General features: G+C 34.7%; 1 protein-coding gene across 2 annotated transcripts in view; it reads right to left on the bottom strand.

Annotated features, from left to right (window-relative positions):
* Positions 1-20,250, bottom strand: part of LOC150106316 (uncharacterized) — a 129,072-nt gene that overhangs the window by 12,014 nt on the left and 96,808 nt on the right. For both annotated transcript variants that reach the window (XM_090392356.1, XM_090392355.1), the window contains exon 7: positions 5,873-6,051. In XM_090392356.1, coding sequence (XP_090248482.1) covers positions 5,873-6,051 — 179 coding nt within the window. The remainder of the gene's footprint in view (positions 1-5,872; positions 6,052-20,250) is intronic.

Below are 20,250 nucleotides of genomic sequence, written 5' to 3'. Positions count from 1 at the left end.
TTCTAATCCGCATATTTCTAGCATCTCTGAAAACCTAGTGGCAGAGCCATGAAGAAATTTCTCCTCATACCCATGTTTTTTTTTATCAACTAAACTTCTAATCTCCAACCATCTACAAAAGATAAACTTTTGCCTCTGTCCCCTATCTCCAGCTGGTGCCTACAAGATCAATTGTGAATGTAACCTAACATACTTTGGATAAATAATCAATTTTGTGGAAAAAAGAATGAGCAAACCTCAATATTACCTTAAACATCCTCAACCTCAAAAGTCTGGTCTCACACAACACAGTATTATATTGATACCAAACACCGCACATCCTTTGGAATGAGGCTCACCTTCTCCACAGAAGTAGTTTTATATATGAATGTCTCTTCAAAGAAAGTTCTGAAGCTCTTTTACACTGACCTAATTTGAACTTGAATGATTACCTCTCTCAAAAGTTTGTGAGATTCTCATCCTATGTAAATGTCAGAATTTTTCTGACATTTACATATGATGTAAATTTATATGCTATCTTTCTAGCATGTAGCAACTATTTCATTCTTTAACCAACTGTTGTATTTGCCATGTATTCTCTTCAAATTGATTGCCTGTTCCACACTGATGATGTACTGTTAATTTCTGTATGAAATATTTGTACTACTTTCATTCAAGTTATTTACTGTGCCTAATGCATTTTCTTTTATGTGTAAGCTTAAAACAAATTAGTGTTTCACAGAATAAATTACAAACTATGCTTTGCAGTTTAGAGCATTATTCTGTACACATGTTCTAAACTGCAACAAATTAAGTGTCAATGAGTCCCCACTTATGCTGTCTGCATCTTAGGTGATGTTAGGTATTTTAATGAAAACTTAAGAACATTTCAAAAATCTCTTGATGAATTTATGAAATGAATTCATCAAAAATGATCTGTGAATTACTTTTTCAATGAATGACCAATGAAACAAATCGCTTTTTTTTTGTGGTTAATTATTGTTTGCACAACTGTACTATGCAATAAAATTTCTTTCAGTAGACTATTTTTCATTTCAATTTTGATAAATTTTTATGGGACTGACACTTCTAACGTTTGAGAACAAGAACCAAACCTTGAAGAAAACCCTGATTGATTCAGCCAGAGAGGCATGTGGTGAGGTTGTGTGCAAGGATAAAAAATCAAGACTCCATGGTGGACACAGGAAATTAAAGAGGCAGTGAAGGAAAAGAAGAAATCATATCAAAAGTTCCTGGCAAATAAGTCAGCTTTTGCTCTTAGAGAATACAGAGACAAATGTAAGAAAGCAAAACACTGTGTAAAATTAGCTAAACAAAAGTCATGGGAGGACTTTGACAAGAACATAGAAAATAAATATCAAGAAAGTGGTAAGATATTCTGGAGGTTGTTGAAGAAGCTTAGAAATGGAGGAAAGAGTGCTGTAAAAGGAGTTAGAGATGATAAAGGTTACATGAAAACAGGAGAAAAAGATATCCTTGAAATATGGAGTAATTACTTCAAAAAATTGCTAAATGAAACAAGCAGTGATAGCACAGTGGTAAAAAAACACTCAATAGGCATACAGTCAGGAATACATATCCATACTTGAAGTAGAAAAAGCCATCAAAGGCTTGAAATGTGGAAAGGCAGCAGGAGTAGATGATATTTGACCAAAAATGCTGAAGTATGGTGGTATAAAAGTCTTACAGTGGTTGCACTGCATAGTTCAGAAAGCCTGGACAGAGGGATGAATTCCCGATGAGTGGAGTAGAGCTCTAATAGTGCTCATGTATAAAAAGGGAAATAAAACTGAATGTGAGAATTACAGAGGTATTTCCCTAATGAGTGTTCCTGGCAAGATCTATGCAAGTATACTTGAGAAACGGTTGAGAAGAATTGTGGAAAAAAGCTTGGTGAAGAACAAGCTGGATTCAGGCCAAATAGAGGCTGTCTGGATCAGATCTTCACTTTACGACAAATAGTCGAGAAAGCATGGGAATATAACAAAGATCTGTATTTGAGTTTTGTAGATCTGGAAAAAGCATATGACAAGGTGCCAAGAGAGGAGCTATTCAATACGCTACAGTTATATGGTGTCAATGGGGCATTATATCGAGCAATACTTAGTCTATATTTGAGTTGTAAGTAGGCAGTTACAATTGAAGGATGTACAGAAGCAATATCAGATAAAAAATGATTATATTAGGAAAGAACTTGACATTGTCAGCATCCAGGAATGCATTAGCAGAGCTAATCTCAGGTGGTATGGTCACTTAAACAGAATGGGTGAGGAAAGATTAGCAAAACCAGTGTTCTCTGCCAGGCAGGAAAACGACCCAGAGGAAGATATAGGTGGATTGATATGGTACAATGTGCCTTACACAATAGAAATATAAGATCTGATAATGATAATATTGGAGTCTTGACAAGTAACAGACTGATTTGGAGGCAAATTGTAGATAGGAAGTTAGTAATGATGTAAATTTTTCATGTAGTACTATCATATCCTGTACACCCCTTGAGGATACATGTCAGGAATTTGATGATGACCCTTCTAGCACTTATTTGCTATGAACAATTCTGTGTTTGTGTCAAGAAAATGCCTCCATTTTTATATAAAATAAATTTCTTATATAGATATTAAATTTACAATTGAAAAGGAAAGAAAACTTATCTCTCATTTTTTGATACTAACAACTTACAAACTAGATGGAACTGTTCAGTTCACCATATATCATTTACAAGTCAATCAGACATCACAAAATAGCTTATCACAGAAAAGCAGGGATTATCAAGATTTGCATTTAATAACTCTCACACTGTCTGTTTTACTGAATCATGCTTTACTAAGAAACTAAAATACCATTATTTCTCCTATAACATAGTCTGTGTGTTCCTAAAAGTCAATCATGTTATTGAATTTTGTGTAATAAAAATAACAAAACTTATTGTAAAACAGGATCAGAAACAGAACACTCAAAATCTGTAGAGTCTCATAAGTAATAGTGCACACTAAAAAAATAAAATAACAAACCTAATAAAAATGCTACTACAGTTTTTAAGCATCTTTACTAAATACAGTAAATATCGTATTTCTTGTTCTGTTGTAGCAGTTTGAGCTGTTACTGCTAAACAAATTTCTTTTATTTCTTCAGTACTGTCTCTAATGATGCACAATGTGGCCTAGGCCACATGACAATCTGGTCACATCACATAAAAATTTGTTTGTATGTCATGATAGTTATGGAGAAATAAAATTACCAAAACGCGAAATCTTGTTAGTTCACAAGTGATTTTTTTTTTTTTTTTTTTTTTTTTTTTTTTTTTTTTTTACGAGGTGACTGCTTTACACTACCAAGTAGCATGAAGTGATAGTACATTCTCTTTTCTTTCTAAATATTTTATTATTTTAAGCTTATCCTCAATATTTAAGCTTTCCTTTTTTTGTTCACTACTTGGATTCTTAGAGCCAGGAAACACTCATGGAATGTATGTATTAAACACTTATCAAGAAAAGCACACAAACTTGGAAGAATAGTGTGACGAACACTAGGACAATGCACATGAGCATACTGGGATAAGAAAGAAATTAAGATGTGATGTGTGTTTTGTGTATTTCTTTTCAGATCATTATGCTTAACCATATGTTTGATGATGTTTTTCATGTTCACCTCATTTACTTGGTTGCGTAAAAAAGTCACCTCATAAAAAATTACATGCGCTAATAAGATTAGTGTTTCGGTGATTTCATTCCTCTATCTATCAGCACATACAGACAAATTCGTATGTTACAGATATATGTTATAAGAGAAACAACAATATAAAAATACCTTGTACCTTGAATACTAATGGTTATAACCAATTAAACATTCACAAAATTATTCATAATTAACACCTACTTGAAGACTGCCTATAAATACCAAGAGGGTTTTCTATAACCCTACATAAAAGCAATCTAAACAATTACAAGAAATTCTAGACTACTTGTCATCCTATACTTCCCCCCCACACACACACCATGCATAAACTGCCTTCCTCCTCTTTCCACTGTTGAGTATTGAGCCCCCTGCTCCTGTCTTTTTTCAGCAAAACTGGAGACACAACTGAGGTGAAATCAAAGAACATAAAAGGACTATATTAAACATTTTGAATATGATATATCCAGCCTTACAATTCACATCACAGACATCAATCACATTTTCAATGAAAAAAAAAATGAAAAAGAAACAGAAATCAATTTAAATGTAATTGTTGTTTCATGGAATCCCACTTCTCGGGATTCTATGAAGAGATGAAATGGAGTCCAAGCAAGTGTAAATGAAAAAATGTACCTCCTTAAGCAAGTTTTAGCATGGTTAGTAATTGGAAGGGGATCAATCATTTGATGCTGTTGGCACACTCTCCCTCGATGAGTCTTTGGACTCCCTGGAGGTGTCACATGATAATAACTAGATATATGAGGGGGGGGGGGGCTGAAAAGATCTGATAAACACCTAGAACAAAAATGATATTAAAGCAATTGATATAACCACAAGAAAGAACATATCTTAAAACGCTTTAACTCTCATGTTTCATCAAATTGTAATAATTTGCTTTTTCATTTAGGATATACATATATAAGACATAAAATTAATTAATTTTTGTTCTAAGTGTTTATCAGAACATTTCAGTCATCCCTCGTATTATGACATAGACATAATGACAAAGATTTTCAGGAAACACAAATTAATCAGAAAGGGATTTTTAAGACATTCCATTAGCAGCCTTGGCAAATGAGTGGTCAATTAAGTATGCAAATATATGATTATAAATAAGTTTATGTTTCTTTAAGATTTGATTCAGATACATTTCAGAAATAGGTTACTTATATGAAATTGTATTTTCTGAAATTATACTCATAGTAAGCATAGAGAAACTGTTTTGCTGTTTCTGCCATTATCTTGCATGAAGGCAAATGTCTGTCTCTCAGCTGGGATCTTGGATACAAGAATTTGTATCAAGGCAAATTAATGCAGCCTCTATTTGACTATGAGAAGCTGCAAGCAGTGTTTATATCCAAACTGTGAGAAGCGAAGGAGGGGGGGGGGGGGGAACTATATATCTTAAAAAAAGAGATTACCAATTAAGGATCTGAACAATGCTGAATAATTTTATTAGTAAGCATACACATGCATACATAGTCAGTAATACAAATAGACTATGTATTACTGATTTCCATTTCTCAATACAATAGATATCATACAAACACTTCTACCATACAAAAAGACCCAGTCATACTATCACTAAAACATTGGACTGCTACTCCTGATAAACAACCCTGAAAATTGCAAAACAGACTATAATTTGAATTATGGAACATTCTACTTTCATTTTATTCTTGGAGCATTTTGCAAAACACAAACCATAATGGTACTAGTGGAAGTAAATTGCAAATGAACAGTATAAACCATCACTAAGTGCAAAAATAAGAAAATATGATAAAGATGAATAGTTCTGAAAGATACAAAGCTGAAATACCAAACAGAACTGAATAATAAACTATTATTATAGAAAGCGTAGGCATCATCAAGATTTAAGTGATTGCAGAGAATTCCTTGAAAATCAAGTCAGTGGTACAATCACTCCAAGATGATTGTGCCACTGACTTCACAAATTATTATTATTATTCCTGACACCTCCAAGGAGTCTGAAGACTCATCGCGGGAGGATACCTACAACTGTCTCAACCACTACGGCGAACCTCTACTATGAATCAACGCCATCTACCGCCCACCACCAAATAGATCATATTTATGAACAAAAATGCCTATATCACTGAGTGTTAAGATATATATTTTCCAAACTTTTAGTATGATAATTTAAACACACACACACACAAAAAAAAAAGATTACCTTATTTATGACTGCTCCCTTTTTCTGGGCATAAGATCCCCATAAAAGAAAAACAATTTCTTTGCGGTTGTCATTCAGCCATTTGATAACAGAATCAGTCAGCTGCTCCCAACCTTGATCCTTGTGGGAATTTGCATTGTGAGCACGTACTGTCAAGCATGCATTGAGCAAGAGAACACCTATGACATTATATACAATTTTTTTTTTTTTTTAAATGACTGCTTGGTGGCAAATTAAAGTATTCAAACAACTACTAAGTTAAAGGAAACATTTCTAATAAGAATAAGTACAAGTCGTAATATTTTTGGGTGCTTTTAAAAATGTATGTTTACAAAACAAAAAACAGAGACATATTTATTTCCTAGTTCGGTGAATTACCAGAATGTTAGAATTTTGGGAAAATGATTTAGTTCCATACATTTCATTCAGCCAGAGAAAAGAATGTCAGAATGATCCCTCATTCTGACATTCTTTGACAGTTGCCCAACTGTATGTTTAACTAATCGCAACCATGGCATCTATTTCGTTCGTCTGGTCGGCCGTAAATTTTTAGCAATCTTTTGTTTCAAGCTTAGTTCGCATAGCGTACGATAACCGACGGTCCAAAATGTTTCTCATTGATCGACATGTTTTTGAATATTAAAGCGCCACGATAGTTCATTTTCTTTCAACCAATGAGAAACATTTTGGACCGTTGGATATCGTACGCTATGCAAACTAAGCTTCACACGTCAGGTGCTAAATTGTTTTTATATCGCTACAGGGTATGTGATATAACCTAGTTTTGAACTGTTTATTTTGTATTCTTGCATTCTCATATTAATTGTGAATATTGTATTTTTTAAATTAATAAAGTTATACCGTTTGTTACAAAATGCCCAAAAGAAAGTGTAATTTCAATGAAAAATCGAAGGATCTTTTTCCTTTCATTTTCATAACAAAAAGCAGTGATTGTGATGATAGCTCAAGAGTGAAATGTAGCGTGTGCCATACAGAATTTAACATTGGCCATGGAGATAAGGCCGACATAACTGACCATGTCAAAAAAAAAAGCACAAATCTGCTGTGTCTGCAAAAAGTTCAAGTCAATCATTGACATCATTTTTTGGGCATCAAAAGTTAGGTAGCCAAGAAATGGAGTTGGTTGCACAAGAGGCTACATTTGTTTTTCATGCAGCTAAACACATTCACAGTTTCCAATTAATAGATTGTATGTCCTCTATTTTAAAAAAATTCTTGAATAAGAAATTTTCATGTGCACAAACGAAGTGCAAAGCTATTATTACCAATGTGTTATCACTACATGTAAAAAGTGAAATATTGGAAGATCTGAGGAATGGAAAATATTGTTGCATATCCATAGATGCATCTAATCATATTGATCTTAAAATTGTACCTATCAATGTGAGGTATTTCACTGTTGATAAAGGGATTTCAACAGAAATATTAGAATTTTCTAGCCTTCCTGGAGAAACTTCTGATCTAATTTGTGATCACATTTTAAATGCTGCCCAAAAATATAACATTACTGATAAAATGATAGGCATTTCAGAAGATAATACCAACACACATTTTAGTGGATTAAAGAGGAAAGGTAAAATTAATGTTTTTACTAAATTACAAAACAAATTAAACAGAAAATTAATAGGTGTAGGTTGTGCAGCTCACATTATACATAATGGTGTACAAACTGCTGCTGATATCTTACCAATAGATATTCAAACAATTTTGGGTAAAGTTTTCCAGCATTTTCACCAATTCACTGTCAGAGTCGAAAGTCTGAAACCTTTTTGCGATTTTGTTGAAACTGAATACAAGACTATTTTAGGTCATAGCAAAACACAGTGGCTTTCACTGCAGCCATGTTTAATTCGTTTTATTGAAATGCATGATGGGCTTAAATCCTATTTCTTGTCTCGAGATAAATGTCCAACTATTTTGAATACGTTTTTCAGTGATAAGAAGTCTTTCTTTTATCTTCTATTTTTAAAAAATCAGATGAAAATGTTTTCTGAGGCAATCCAGCGAATCGAAAGAGAATATGCTACGGGTTGTAAGGTAAAAAAAGAGACAGACATTCTTATTACGAAAATTTTATTGCGTGAAAATGAGAAGTATTTACCCAGTGAAGTGAAAATCAAAATCAAAAATCTTCGTGAAGAAGGTTTAATAACTGAATATCATTTAGAGACAATATCTCCAATTTCTACTTCACTGCAATTCAATATATTCAAGAATGGACTCAAAATCAGTTTAGTGTATTTACTAAAATGGAATGGGCTTGCTTGAACACACCTGTATCTTGGGAAAATTTAATGGAATGTGTCAAAGAAATTAAGACCATCCTTGGTTGAGTGCTTCATCAGATGATCCAGTGTAGGCAATGACATGGTTTGGATCAAGTCCTTTTCTTTTATTTTCTTGTTGTGAATCCTTTTTTGAACAAGGTTCGAGGAGATTTAAGTTTACTGTTGTGTTTTTTTTTGGAAGAATAGTGGAAACGAATGGCTGTTTGCTTATTTCAATGGATAGGTGCTCTAACTCAATTTGTTTTCTAATTTCTTGATCATATTGTAACATAGATGATCTCTTTAGTCTAGATTTTATTGTCCAGGCATTGAAAGTTCTGAGTGAGATGTGATCATGTTGGTGGCTCCTGAGTGAATTTAACTGTGGAGAGTTTTCTTCTGTCTTCTAGTATGTGAAACCCATACTTGTTGAGCTTTTAAATTATTTGTGGATGAGACTGCACCTATGATAATTTTTGCTGCTCTTGATTGTACTCTGTCAAGTTCTTCTTTTGAGCCAGTAGAAGCTGGAGCCCAGATTGATAAGGCATATTCCATAGTGGGTCGTATGAGTGCTGTATATGTAGTTTTGAGTGTCTTCGGTTTTGCACCCCACTTTGTTCCATAAGCCTTTTGATGATATTAAGCTTTTTAAGAGCATTATTAAATAGATTTGTAATATGAGTTGTAAATCTCAGTTCAGTGTCTAGGGTTAGGCCTAAGTATTTTGGAGACTGTTTTTTTCTATTTTGGTATTATATATTTTGATTTGAGGGTTATAATTGTGTCTATTTTTTCTATCAGCGGAGAAGATGCTCAGTTTTGTGTTTTCTGGATTTATCTGTAGTTTAAGTTCCTTTCCCCATCTTTCTAAGCCTTTTATTGAATTATTTAGGACTTTTTCAGATTGTTGAGGATTACTGCTTGTGTGCCAGATTGCTATACCATCTGCATAGCATGCTATTTTTGCGTCATTTATTATGTGAAGATGAATATTGTTCATATAGATGAGAAATAGGAGAGTGGGCTTAAAACAGAACCTTGGGACTCCAGCCCAAGTTCGAATAAATTCCATTAACGTTTACTTTCATTTTTCTTCCTTTCATGAAATCTGAAATCCAAATGAATGCATTCCCCCTTATTCCAGTATCGTATGCAATTTTTATTAACTTTTGTCTCAAGATGCGATCGTAGGGTAGGCAGCTGTGGGATCCAAGAATATTGCTGTTGTCTTCTTTGGTGGTTTTTCTTGAAAGCCATCCATGACTGATTGGCAAAGATAAAATAATTGATCTTTTGTACTATGTTGAGACCTGTATGCAGTTTGGTAGAAGTTGATCTTCTTGGCTCTTAGAAAATAATTCATAAGTCTGGTATTTATTATTCATTTAGTTTACAGAGAGAGTGCTAGTCAAAGCTATTGGTCTGTAGCTGTTACAGTTCACTAGGGTTTTTGTTAGGGTTTTGTTTCATTTAGTTTACAGAGAGTGTTAGTCAAAGCTATTGGTCTGTAGCTGTTACAGTTCACTAGGGTTTCTGTTAGGTGGCAAGTTATCATACAATCTGAAATAAGCTTTGCTAGCACATTCTTGAATGATAACAATGTTAAGATATTTCCTAATATCCACATTTTTAATATGACACTATTACTGATGCCATCTTCACTCCCTTTCTCAGAACTCATAGATCTGTAAATTAAAATAGGTTTAAAAACTATCTTATGAACACCTAGCTTAGTCAAAATACTAATTTCTCTCTTATTAATTACAAATTTATTCATTTAACATCCTACCTTACCAGCTTTGTTAATTCCGTTATCTATTTCCATATTTAACTTGCATCTTCACTAAAATCCTGAAACATTTTGTAAGTTCTCATTTATTATTGTGACATTTAGGATGCAGTTCATGTTTACAAATGTTTCTGCCTATTTTCATTCTCTTTTTGTTGCTTATTTTCATACCATATTTATTATAGCAGTTCAGTGAAGGAATTTTTTCACTTGGTTAGAGTATAATAAAATTAGTTTAATCCTTTATCCAAGTGTGAGCAAACAAAGTTTGCGCCTGAAGTATCTTCAGGACTAGGGTAAAGTGATACAACACCAGGGCAACTCGTTGCAAAGGTGGAGAAAGCTACCAACACTCCTAACTCAGTATCTCCTATAATGCAAAACACATCTCCTTGCGGATCTGTCTAATGTTATGCATTAAAGGAAGGGCCACTACCCAGACTAGTTTCGACCTTTATTGAGGTCTCTTCAGTGGGAGCCAGGCCCTAGTGGAAATACCAGGCAGAAGCATTAGCAGGTCATCTCTACCTATATGAGTTGCCAAATGGTGTGCCACCCTTTTTTAATAAATTACTCTGGATTTAGAGAAAGATGTTGAAAGTTTATTTTTTCACTTGGTTAGAGTATAATAAAATTAGTTTAATCCTTTATCCAAGTGTGAGCAAACAAAGTTTGCGCCTGAAACTAGTCTGGGTAGTGGCCCTTCCTTTAATGCATAACATTAGACAGATCAGCAAGGAGATGTGTTTTGCATTATAGGAGATACTGAGTTAGGAGTGTTGGTAGCTTTTTCCACCTTTGCAACGAGTTGCCCTGGTGTTGTATCACTTTACCCTAGTCCTGAAGATACTTCAGGCGCAAACTTTGTTTGCTCACACTTGGATAAAGGATTAAACTAATTTTATTATACTCTAACCAAGTGAAAAAATAAACTTTCAACATCTTTCTCTAAATCCAGAGTAATTTATTAAAAAAGGGTGGCACACCATTTGGCAACTCATATAGGTAGAGATGACCTGCTAATGCTTCTGCCTGGTATTTCCACTAGGGCCTGGCTCCCACTGAAGAGACCTCAATAAAGGTCGAAACTAGTCTGGGTAGTGGCCCTTCCTTTAATGCATAACATTAGACAGATCTGCAAGGAGATGTGTTTTGCATTATTATAGGAGATACTGAGTTAGGAGTGTTGGTAGCTTTCTCCACCTTTGCAACGAGTTGCCCTGGTGTTGTATCACTTTACCCTAGTCCTGAAGATACTTCAGGCGCAAACTTTGTTTGCTCACACTTGGATAAAGGATTAAACTAATTTTATTAAACCATCTTCCTGTATCCCAAATTCTAACTGCTGACATACAACTCAAGAATACATGATGTATTGCTCAACATAAAGTCCCGTTTTTACACCATACAACTTGTAGCATTTTGAACAGCTTTACTCTTAGCACTTTGTTATATGCATTTACCCGATCTCATCATCAATTTCCTGATGTGTACCCACCCCCCCAAGGGATGTTCAGGTTACTATGACAGCACTACATGATTAAGCTGATATTATTATTAATCTCCTATCAACAATTTTCCTCCAAATCAGTCTATTATGAGAACTCCAATATTGTCATATCTAACATTTCGCGCTTTTAAGGCACTTCTGAGTGAATCGATCAACCTAGACCATGGTCTTCCTCTGGGTCTCTTAATGCCATATTGGTATCAAATATCTGTTTTGCTAACATTTTCTCACCCATTCTATTTAAGTGGCCATACCACCTTAGATCAGCTCTGCTGACACATTCCTGAATAATAATAATGTCAAGTTTCTTTCTAATATCTTCATTTTAATATGATTCTGCCATTGATGCCATCAATTAACTTCCCTACTTCTTCTCAGAACACTCATATCTGTGGTCTCTAATCTTTGATCAAGTGCTTTATTTCTAACCAAACTATCAGATCCATAATTTAAAACTGGTTTGAACACTATCTTGTATACTGGTAGTTTGCTGTACTGTAATTTCTCTATTTCATATAAATTTATTCAGCCAGCTACCTACCATACAGCTTTACTTATTCTGCTGTCTATTTCAGGATTTAACCTATCTTCACTAAAAACTGTGCCTAAATAAGCTGAAATATTTTGCATGTTCTATAGATCTTCATTCAGAATGCGGCTGAAATTTTCTAAGCTTCTGCTAGAAATTTATTCATAGTTTTGGTCTTTTTATTGCTGATTTTCAAGCCAAATTTGTTACAGCTGTTATTCTATTTAGTTAGAGAATCCTGGAGACTTGCACATTAGATGTGTTTAAGAGTACAACATCATCTGCATAAAGCAAACAGCTAAGTTTGACATCTCCAATTCTGGCCTGATGCCACATTCTTTCATAATGTGATCCATTTAGATGATGAACAAGAGCAGAAATAAGGTGCATCCTTGTCTCACCCCTGATTTTACAAACCATCTTCCTGTATTTCCTCCAATTCTAACTGCTAACTAACAACTTAAATATAGACTATGTATTGCTCTGTATAATGTTTGATTCACTCCATATAATTGAAGTGTTTTGAAAAGCTTTCCTCTGGGCACCTTGGCATATTCTGTCATGTGCCTTTTTCAGATCTAAAGTACAGATCCTTGTCATATTCCCATGATTTCTCAACTACCGTCTTAAAGTGAAAACTGGATTTTGACGACCTCTATTTGGTCTGAACCCAACTTGTTCTTCTCCAAGTTTCTCTTCCACAACCTTTCTTCGAGTATGCTTGCATAAATCTAACCTGGAACATTTAAAAGAGAAATTAATCTGTAATTCTCTCACATTCAGCTTTATTCCTTTTTTTTTTTTTTTTTTTTTCCGGTTGGCACTATAAGAGCGCTACTCTAATAATCGGGAAGTCGACCTTCTAACCAGGCCTTCTGAATTATGCAGTATATTTAAGCTATAAAAGTATAGCTTAAATACAGATCATTGCTATATTCCTATAATTTTGTAACTATTTGTTTTAAAGTGAAAATCTGATACTGACAACACCTGTTTGTTCTTCTCTAGGTTTCCCTTCCACAATTTTTTTCAACCTCTTGTCAAGTATTATTATTATTATTGCACGGGCACTTCACAATCACTCATACCTCTGCTTGAACTCATTAACGGACTCTCCAAACAAAAAATCTCACCTAATACCCATACTAATCACATCTTTATTCAACTTCCATGGATGACCTTTTGTTCTCTCCCCTCTAACCAAGGGCTGAAACATTTCCCCTGCATCAATCCTATAAAATCATTTAACACTCCAACTGGCTGTGACATCTATAGACATCCAGCAAAATCTGGATACGATTCTGTAACACATATTGAATAACGTGGATAAGAAGTGCAATTTGGTCTCACTATTTCATCCACCATCGCCGGTAGGAGGTTAAGCAACTTAAATGTTTCTATCATATCCCCTCTTTATCTTCTATCAACTAACTTCTGCAATCCACATCCTCAAGCTATTCTGATAAGGGAACATTCCACAGGCCACTCACCATCTTGGTTGCTTGTCTCTGAATCCTCTCAACATTTCCTCATCTCCAAGAAACCCAGGAGACCAGAACTGAGAATAGCAATTCAGATGTGGACAAATCAAGGTCTCAAAGAGGAATAACAATTTCTTTATCTCTATTTGTTAGTTTTCTTCAATAGTCAAGCCTTCAATAGCCTTAGCAATATGCTCTCTAAACTTCAACTCTGTCTACCACCGCTCCTAAATCCATAGCTTCAGAAGAATGTATTTCATGGAGTACAGTTTCATCAATGTGGTACACAGTTTACAATCTATTTATCCCAAAATGCATAACTTTACATTTCTCTGCATTAAACTGACACCCATTATCTTTTGTCCATATTGACAGCTAATTTAAATCATCCTGCAAGCTTTCTACATAGTCTTGATTAACTATTACTCTACTTAAGTTTGAATCATCATCAGCAAAGAACTAAATATTTTCTTTCAGATTTCCTGTATCAATTATGTGCAAATTAAACATTAGTGGTCCTAGCACTGAGCCTTGTAGCACACTAGTATTCTGCTCCTCTATTATCCACAAAACCAGTATCATATCCATCCCAATTTGTTCTAATTTGTGTAACAGAGTTTATGTGGTATTCTGTCAAAGGCCTTGGCAAAATTCAGCAGAATCATCACGTAGCAATTTCCTTTATCCAACTCAGCTGCCACTATTATAAAAAAGTAAATTACTAAGGCATGGCCAACCTTTCAGAAAGCCATGTCACTCCTCATACAGTATCATATTCTTCTCCACTCAATTCTTGAATTCTCTTTTTGATCCATTTTTCCAGTACTTTTATCACCACTTCTGAGATACTGATTTGCTGCTGCAGTCTTATAACCTTCTTTATGCACATGAATTATTTTGCTCTCGTTCTAATCCCTTGGAACTCCAACAGAGCCTTAAAGAGCCTAGTCAGAGGCATTGCTAGTTTTTCCTCGCATGTGCTCAAAGAAAATCAGAAAATCCCATCTAATCCCATAGATGAACTTACGTTCAGAGGAAATATAGCTGGTCACTATGGATAGCTCTTCTGATTGTATGACCAGGTCCAATACTCTTGCATCCCGAGTTCCCCCCCCCCATCCATCACGTTGCCTCCAGTAATTATGTCCCAGTAGGTGTATAAATTCCATTTCCTTCCTGCCATCTCATCTTTCTTCCTTCCAATCGATATCTCCATAATTCAAGTCCTTCCCCCAATATTAATCACTTGACCTGCACCAATACTAATTTGCTTATGCATGTCTTCCAGATCATTCCTGGAATCCCCTGGCCTGTAACAGCAACCATATATTTTGTCATATTGACTTGGATCTCGCACCTAATTGCTTCAAATGAACGGCCGCCCTCCAGCCTATCTCCTATTCTTTTTGTCTGCAATTCATCTGCTATCATCAGCAGTATATCCTAGTATATCCTCATCCTATCTTCTCTATCCTCCCTGAAAGTATACTCGTATAAATCTTGGCAGGAACACTTCGGTGGGGAAATTCCTATTAATTATCCCATTCAGTTTTATTTCCCTTTTTACAGATGTGTACGATGAGAGTTCTGCTACAATCAACTCGAATTCAACCTCTCTGATTGAGCCTCCTGAACTATGCAGTGTAGCACTATAAAACTTTTATGTTTGAGCATTTCTAATCAAATATCATCTACTCCAGCTGTTTTTCCACATTTCAAGTTTATTATTGCTTTTTCAAATTGCTGTCACTGCTTGTTTTATTTAGCTATCTTTCAGCATATTTACTTTAGACATCAAGAATATTATGACCCTTTTATCACCTCTGATTCCTTTCACAGTACTCCTTCCATTTCTAAGCTTTTTCAATAGCCCCTCCAAGACACATTGCCACCTTTCTGATATTTATTGTCTATGTTATTACCAGTGTTATGTCGTGACATTTCTTAATTTTATACTTTATTATATTCTCCTACTTATATCACTTATCTTAAATTATCACTGTGCAGTGTTATAACTTTAACTATATACTTCTATGGTCTATACACACGCCAATATCAGAACACTGTACTCTCTTATCTACAGTAAAATCTATCCACACAACTGGCCGTTTCTTAGAATGATTAAGTATATTAAATAATTAACAAAGGGTAGACTTCTGAATAGAGTCCGATCCTCAGCACCTCCTAATCAGGTTCTGGCAATATTTATTTGATCAAGCTGCGCCAGCCAGATCCTTAGGTTAGAAATTCCTCTTAACCAAGGAGTAACCTCCAGAAAATACACTAAGCTAATCAATATATTAATTACTCTTTATCTCGATTTTATCTATCTCTCTTAAAATACTTTAGTTTGCAGTCGTGGTCTCTGTCATATAATTCTTTCCCGCTCAGATTCAGATATTAGCAAGCGGTGCATTGGATTCGATTCAAGGCACAAAACAAGTTAAGATATTCAAGATACATTTATTAAATTCCTAAGATTACACATTCACAAGAACATACTCAATTGGAATAGAGGTATCCTAAGTTATAAAGTTAAACATAGCAACTGTAATTCATACAACATATTCAATCATAGGTTAATTTCACAGCACTAAGTTTTGTTAACATCTTCTAAATATCCTTACTAGTCTACACATACTCTCAAGACAATCACATCGGTAACTTTATAGATCATTACTTACAACAATAAATACTTGAGAAATAGCCTTTAGATTTAAGACACTGCTATCTAACATTCACTATAGTCCTTCTTCCCACAAGTAGAGAGTTCTAAAACATAACATCTCTTTTCTTCTATATCACAATATTCCTTTCTTTCTTAACAAAAGAATTAACAAAAGTTTTACATTACCATATTTCTGGAAACTCATTCAGTCTATCAATTTTTCTTACTTCATCCCACGAAATGTTTAATTTTCTCCTAGACGATTGCCTCACAGGCTAGACTTGGACTTCATTGTTCTGCCTTTCCTTCCCATCGTAGACTAGAAACAGCATGGCTCGGATCGACCCACGTGGACGTATATAGCGCCCAGTTCCTTCAAGCTTATTCGGGAGGCTACCAATTCTCTCCTCGTTGATTCCTTCCATACAACATCGCAAACCGATGACAGGTGAATAGCTACACACTATTGATAAGATCCCGAACTCTCTCCGACTCCACAAGAAAATCTAAAGCAGACTAAAGACCTCAAGAAAGAAGAAGCCAAAGAAGTCCCTCGAAGGGGGGGGGGGGGTCAAACCCCTTTTATACCTTCTACCTTTGGCGCCCTCTTCACTACCATACCTCTGCTCTCAGCACCCTCTTTTGTGCACGTGTCGTATATTCTATTCACGTCTTCCTGGAGAACTCCGTGCGAGTGCCTCGTCTTCCCGGAAAACATCGAGCACATGCCGTTCCGCACATAAACAATTTGCTATAGGCTACACAATTCACCCAAAGTGTTCGTTAGTGGGCTTTGAACTTCTGTTACTATGCCCTAACATATATCTTATAAAGAATACTTCTTCCATTATAATTTCTTACAAACAAATGACATCGTTTACCTTTAAGTAATATTACAAAAATTGTACTAGCATATGATTCTTTAAGCAATTAGTATCTTTACCTATGTACAAGCATTTTCATTATTGTTTAGCTAAACTTGTTGAATCTTGAACAAAATCTTTTCATTCAAGATCCAACACCAGTCTTCTCATGACTTATTTACTTACTTTTACAGAGTGGTTTGTTTTCTTATATTTTTCTCTGTATTCTCTCAGCGAACAAGCTGACTTACTTGCCAGGAACTTTCAATAAGCTTTCTTCTTTTGCTCAATTGTAACTTCCTCAGTGCATCATTGAGTGCTGATTTTTCTATCATTCCAGACAAATGCACTACATGCCTCTTTCACGAGTCAATATCATCATCATCAAATTCCTGACATGTACCCTCAAGGGGATGTACAGGATATCATGATAGTACATGAAAAACTTACCTCATCACTAACTTCCTATCTACAATATTCCTCCAAATCAATCTGTTACCTGTCAAGACTCCGATATTGTCAAGATCTTATATTTCTATCTTCTAAGGCACTTTTACCATATCAATCCACCTATATCTTGGTCATCCTCTGAGTCTTTTTTCTGCCAAACTGACAGAGAATACTTGTTTTGCTAATCTTTCTTCTCTTATTCTGTTGAAGTCATCATATCACCTGAGATTAGCTCTGCTAACACATTCCTGGATGCTAAGCCGACCAAAAAATGTATTCTTATTGGCTTAAACTATGAGTCAATATATATATTTATTTTTATTTTTTATATTTTTTTAGTATCTAGCAATTAATCTCCAAGATTTGGTTATTGTTTTCAAACTCTTTCACTTTTTCTTTAATAATGTGTGTATTCGAGTCTAAACTTCACTTCTGAAAGCTCAAGTTTAATTCATTTTTAACACATTCTTACATTTTTCGATATGATATTCAATTTTATCCTGCTTTAAACTAGATGGTAATCACTTGCATTTTCAAATCCTTTGCATCCTCATGTCCTGAAAACCAGAATGAAGATACCTGCTTTCAACAATAATATTGTGAAATGAGACTTACTTCTGGCATCTCCTCTCCATGCGAATTGTAGTAGATGTATAGGATAGATTTTATTGTTAATGTCATCATTCTGTGATGATAAAATAAAATTACAATTAGTTATCACCAGACTGGAACCATAATAGTCAGTTTGGATGGTGTGAAGCTAAGGAGGATTACTAGATATGCCAGATGAGCAACATTATGGTCATTTTCTATTTCAAATCGCCAGTAGTGTCTTCTATCTTGGACCCACCTGAAGAAACACTATCGATGATAATATAAAACGTTTTGTGCATGTTCTCTCCATGTGAATTTATGCACATTTTTATGAGTAATAGTGATAACGAGTTCACAATCAGAGTAAAAAATCTCTAAATTTTCTCAAAATATTAGATGTCTAGGATTCATTTTCTACTCTGTAGGATGTCTAACTTTTTTGTTTCTCTCTCTCTCTCTCTCTCTTTGTTGGCTGCCCCTTCTAATGACCTGTAAAATTCTCCAATTTAACTGCTGGAACCTTCTACTGGATAACGGAATAAGAAATTATTCTATGTCTAATCTCCCATTCTGAAATTTGCACACATCACAACACTACACAAAATGGACTAGCATTCAACAAGTTTGTTTCGTACTGAACTAATCACTATTTTTCCTAATCTCTAGTTCCTAAAAAATCATCTAATAATTATTTAGAAGAATTTTACCTGCTTTCCCCCCCCCCCTTCTTCTTAGTCTCAGTGACACAAATTACATCAGCCTAGTATTTCTATAATTCTTCTGCCAGCTCCCTATTTTCTATTGATGCTTCTTACAGATGATAGTGCCATATTGGTCTTATAACCACTTTTTACTGTTCACCGTGACTGCCACTGCCTGATAAAAAAAAAAAAGCAGGGACCTTTTATAACCAGGTGAAACACTATGGGTCATCACACAGTGCTATTTGATTAATACTGCTGTATGACGTACATATAGTCAGTCATGTAAATGAATACATTTTGGTTAGCTAAGTCTCAAATCAATTGCTAATTTTCAATTATCCAGCATGCAAATTGATGTTGAACGATGGATAATGGTGCACAGGAAGGCAAGGATATGATAATGGATCAGAAGTTCCTGCCAGTTCTCCACTTTCCTATGTCAAATTCTACCTAATGATGTAGCTTTATTCCTTAAGCAAATGAACATAAATGACAAAATAACGATACTTTTTTGTACCTTTCTCAAAAAGATCACAATAAGGCACCTACCAAAGCAGATAAATATTAACTGCCTTCTCGACTAATACTTTCCAGTATGGATTCAACTAGTGGTGATCATGATATTCCTCTTTGCTTATCCAAATACAAATGCCATGAAAAAGTTTGAAGAAACAAGCTACTGCTTTGATATCACCAAAGCATTTGAATGGTTTTGGGGCACATCAGGCTTCGTATGTTGATAGTTCAAGATCGGTACTATCAACATAAGAAGACTGAATGGCAAAGAAATGGAGCTAGCTGAGGAATTGGATAAGTACCAGATTGACATAATAAGGTGAAAGAAAAAAAAAAAAAAAAAAAGGCAAAAACTGGTGCGATCTTTCTGAGCAATAAATACAAAATCTTATATTCAGGCAATGACAATCAAGGAAGAGAAGGAGTAGCCATAGTATTCAACACTAAATACGAGACTAATCTTGAATGGTAGGCACACCTCACAAGTGGAGGAATTTTTTGAGGCTTTAGAGAAAGCAACTGACATAATGAAAAAGGAAAAGTTGGTCCTTGTTGGCAATCTAAATAGCAGAGTAGGAAATGATTGTCAGGCATACAAAAATATTTTGAGAAAAGAGCAAAGCTAATAATAATGGCAAATATCTGTTGGATTTCTGCTCAGGACGTGGACTGGTTATTACTAACACAATGTTCCAACATAAAGATGTGCACAAATTCACATGGAGAGAAGTGGCAAGGAATAAGAAAAGTCTTACTATGTTATTGTTGATAGTGATGTTTTCTTTTTTTTATCTTGAGCAGGATAAAATTGAATTTCATATTGAAAAGAATAACATGTAAGAAAGTTTTAAAGCAAATAAAAGTTCAACAGCTCTCAGAAGTGAACTGTAGACTAAAATACACAAACATGATTGAATAAAGAAATGAAACAGTACGAGAACGGGAACAAAAACATTGGAGATTCAGTGGCAAGCCCTGAAGAA

This window comes from Typopeltis vanoorti, chromosome 5, assembly GCF_054136105.1.
Source record: "Typopeltis vanoorti isolate ZY-2024b chromosome 5, IOZ_Tvanoo_1.0, whole genome shotgun sequence".
Lineage (NCBI taxonomy): Eukaryota > Metazoa > Arthropoda > Arachnida > Uropygi > Thelyphonidae > Typopeltis > Typopeltis vanoorti.
Note: the sequence above shows the minus strand (reverse complement) of the source record. Positions and strands in the feature narration are given on the sequence as shown.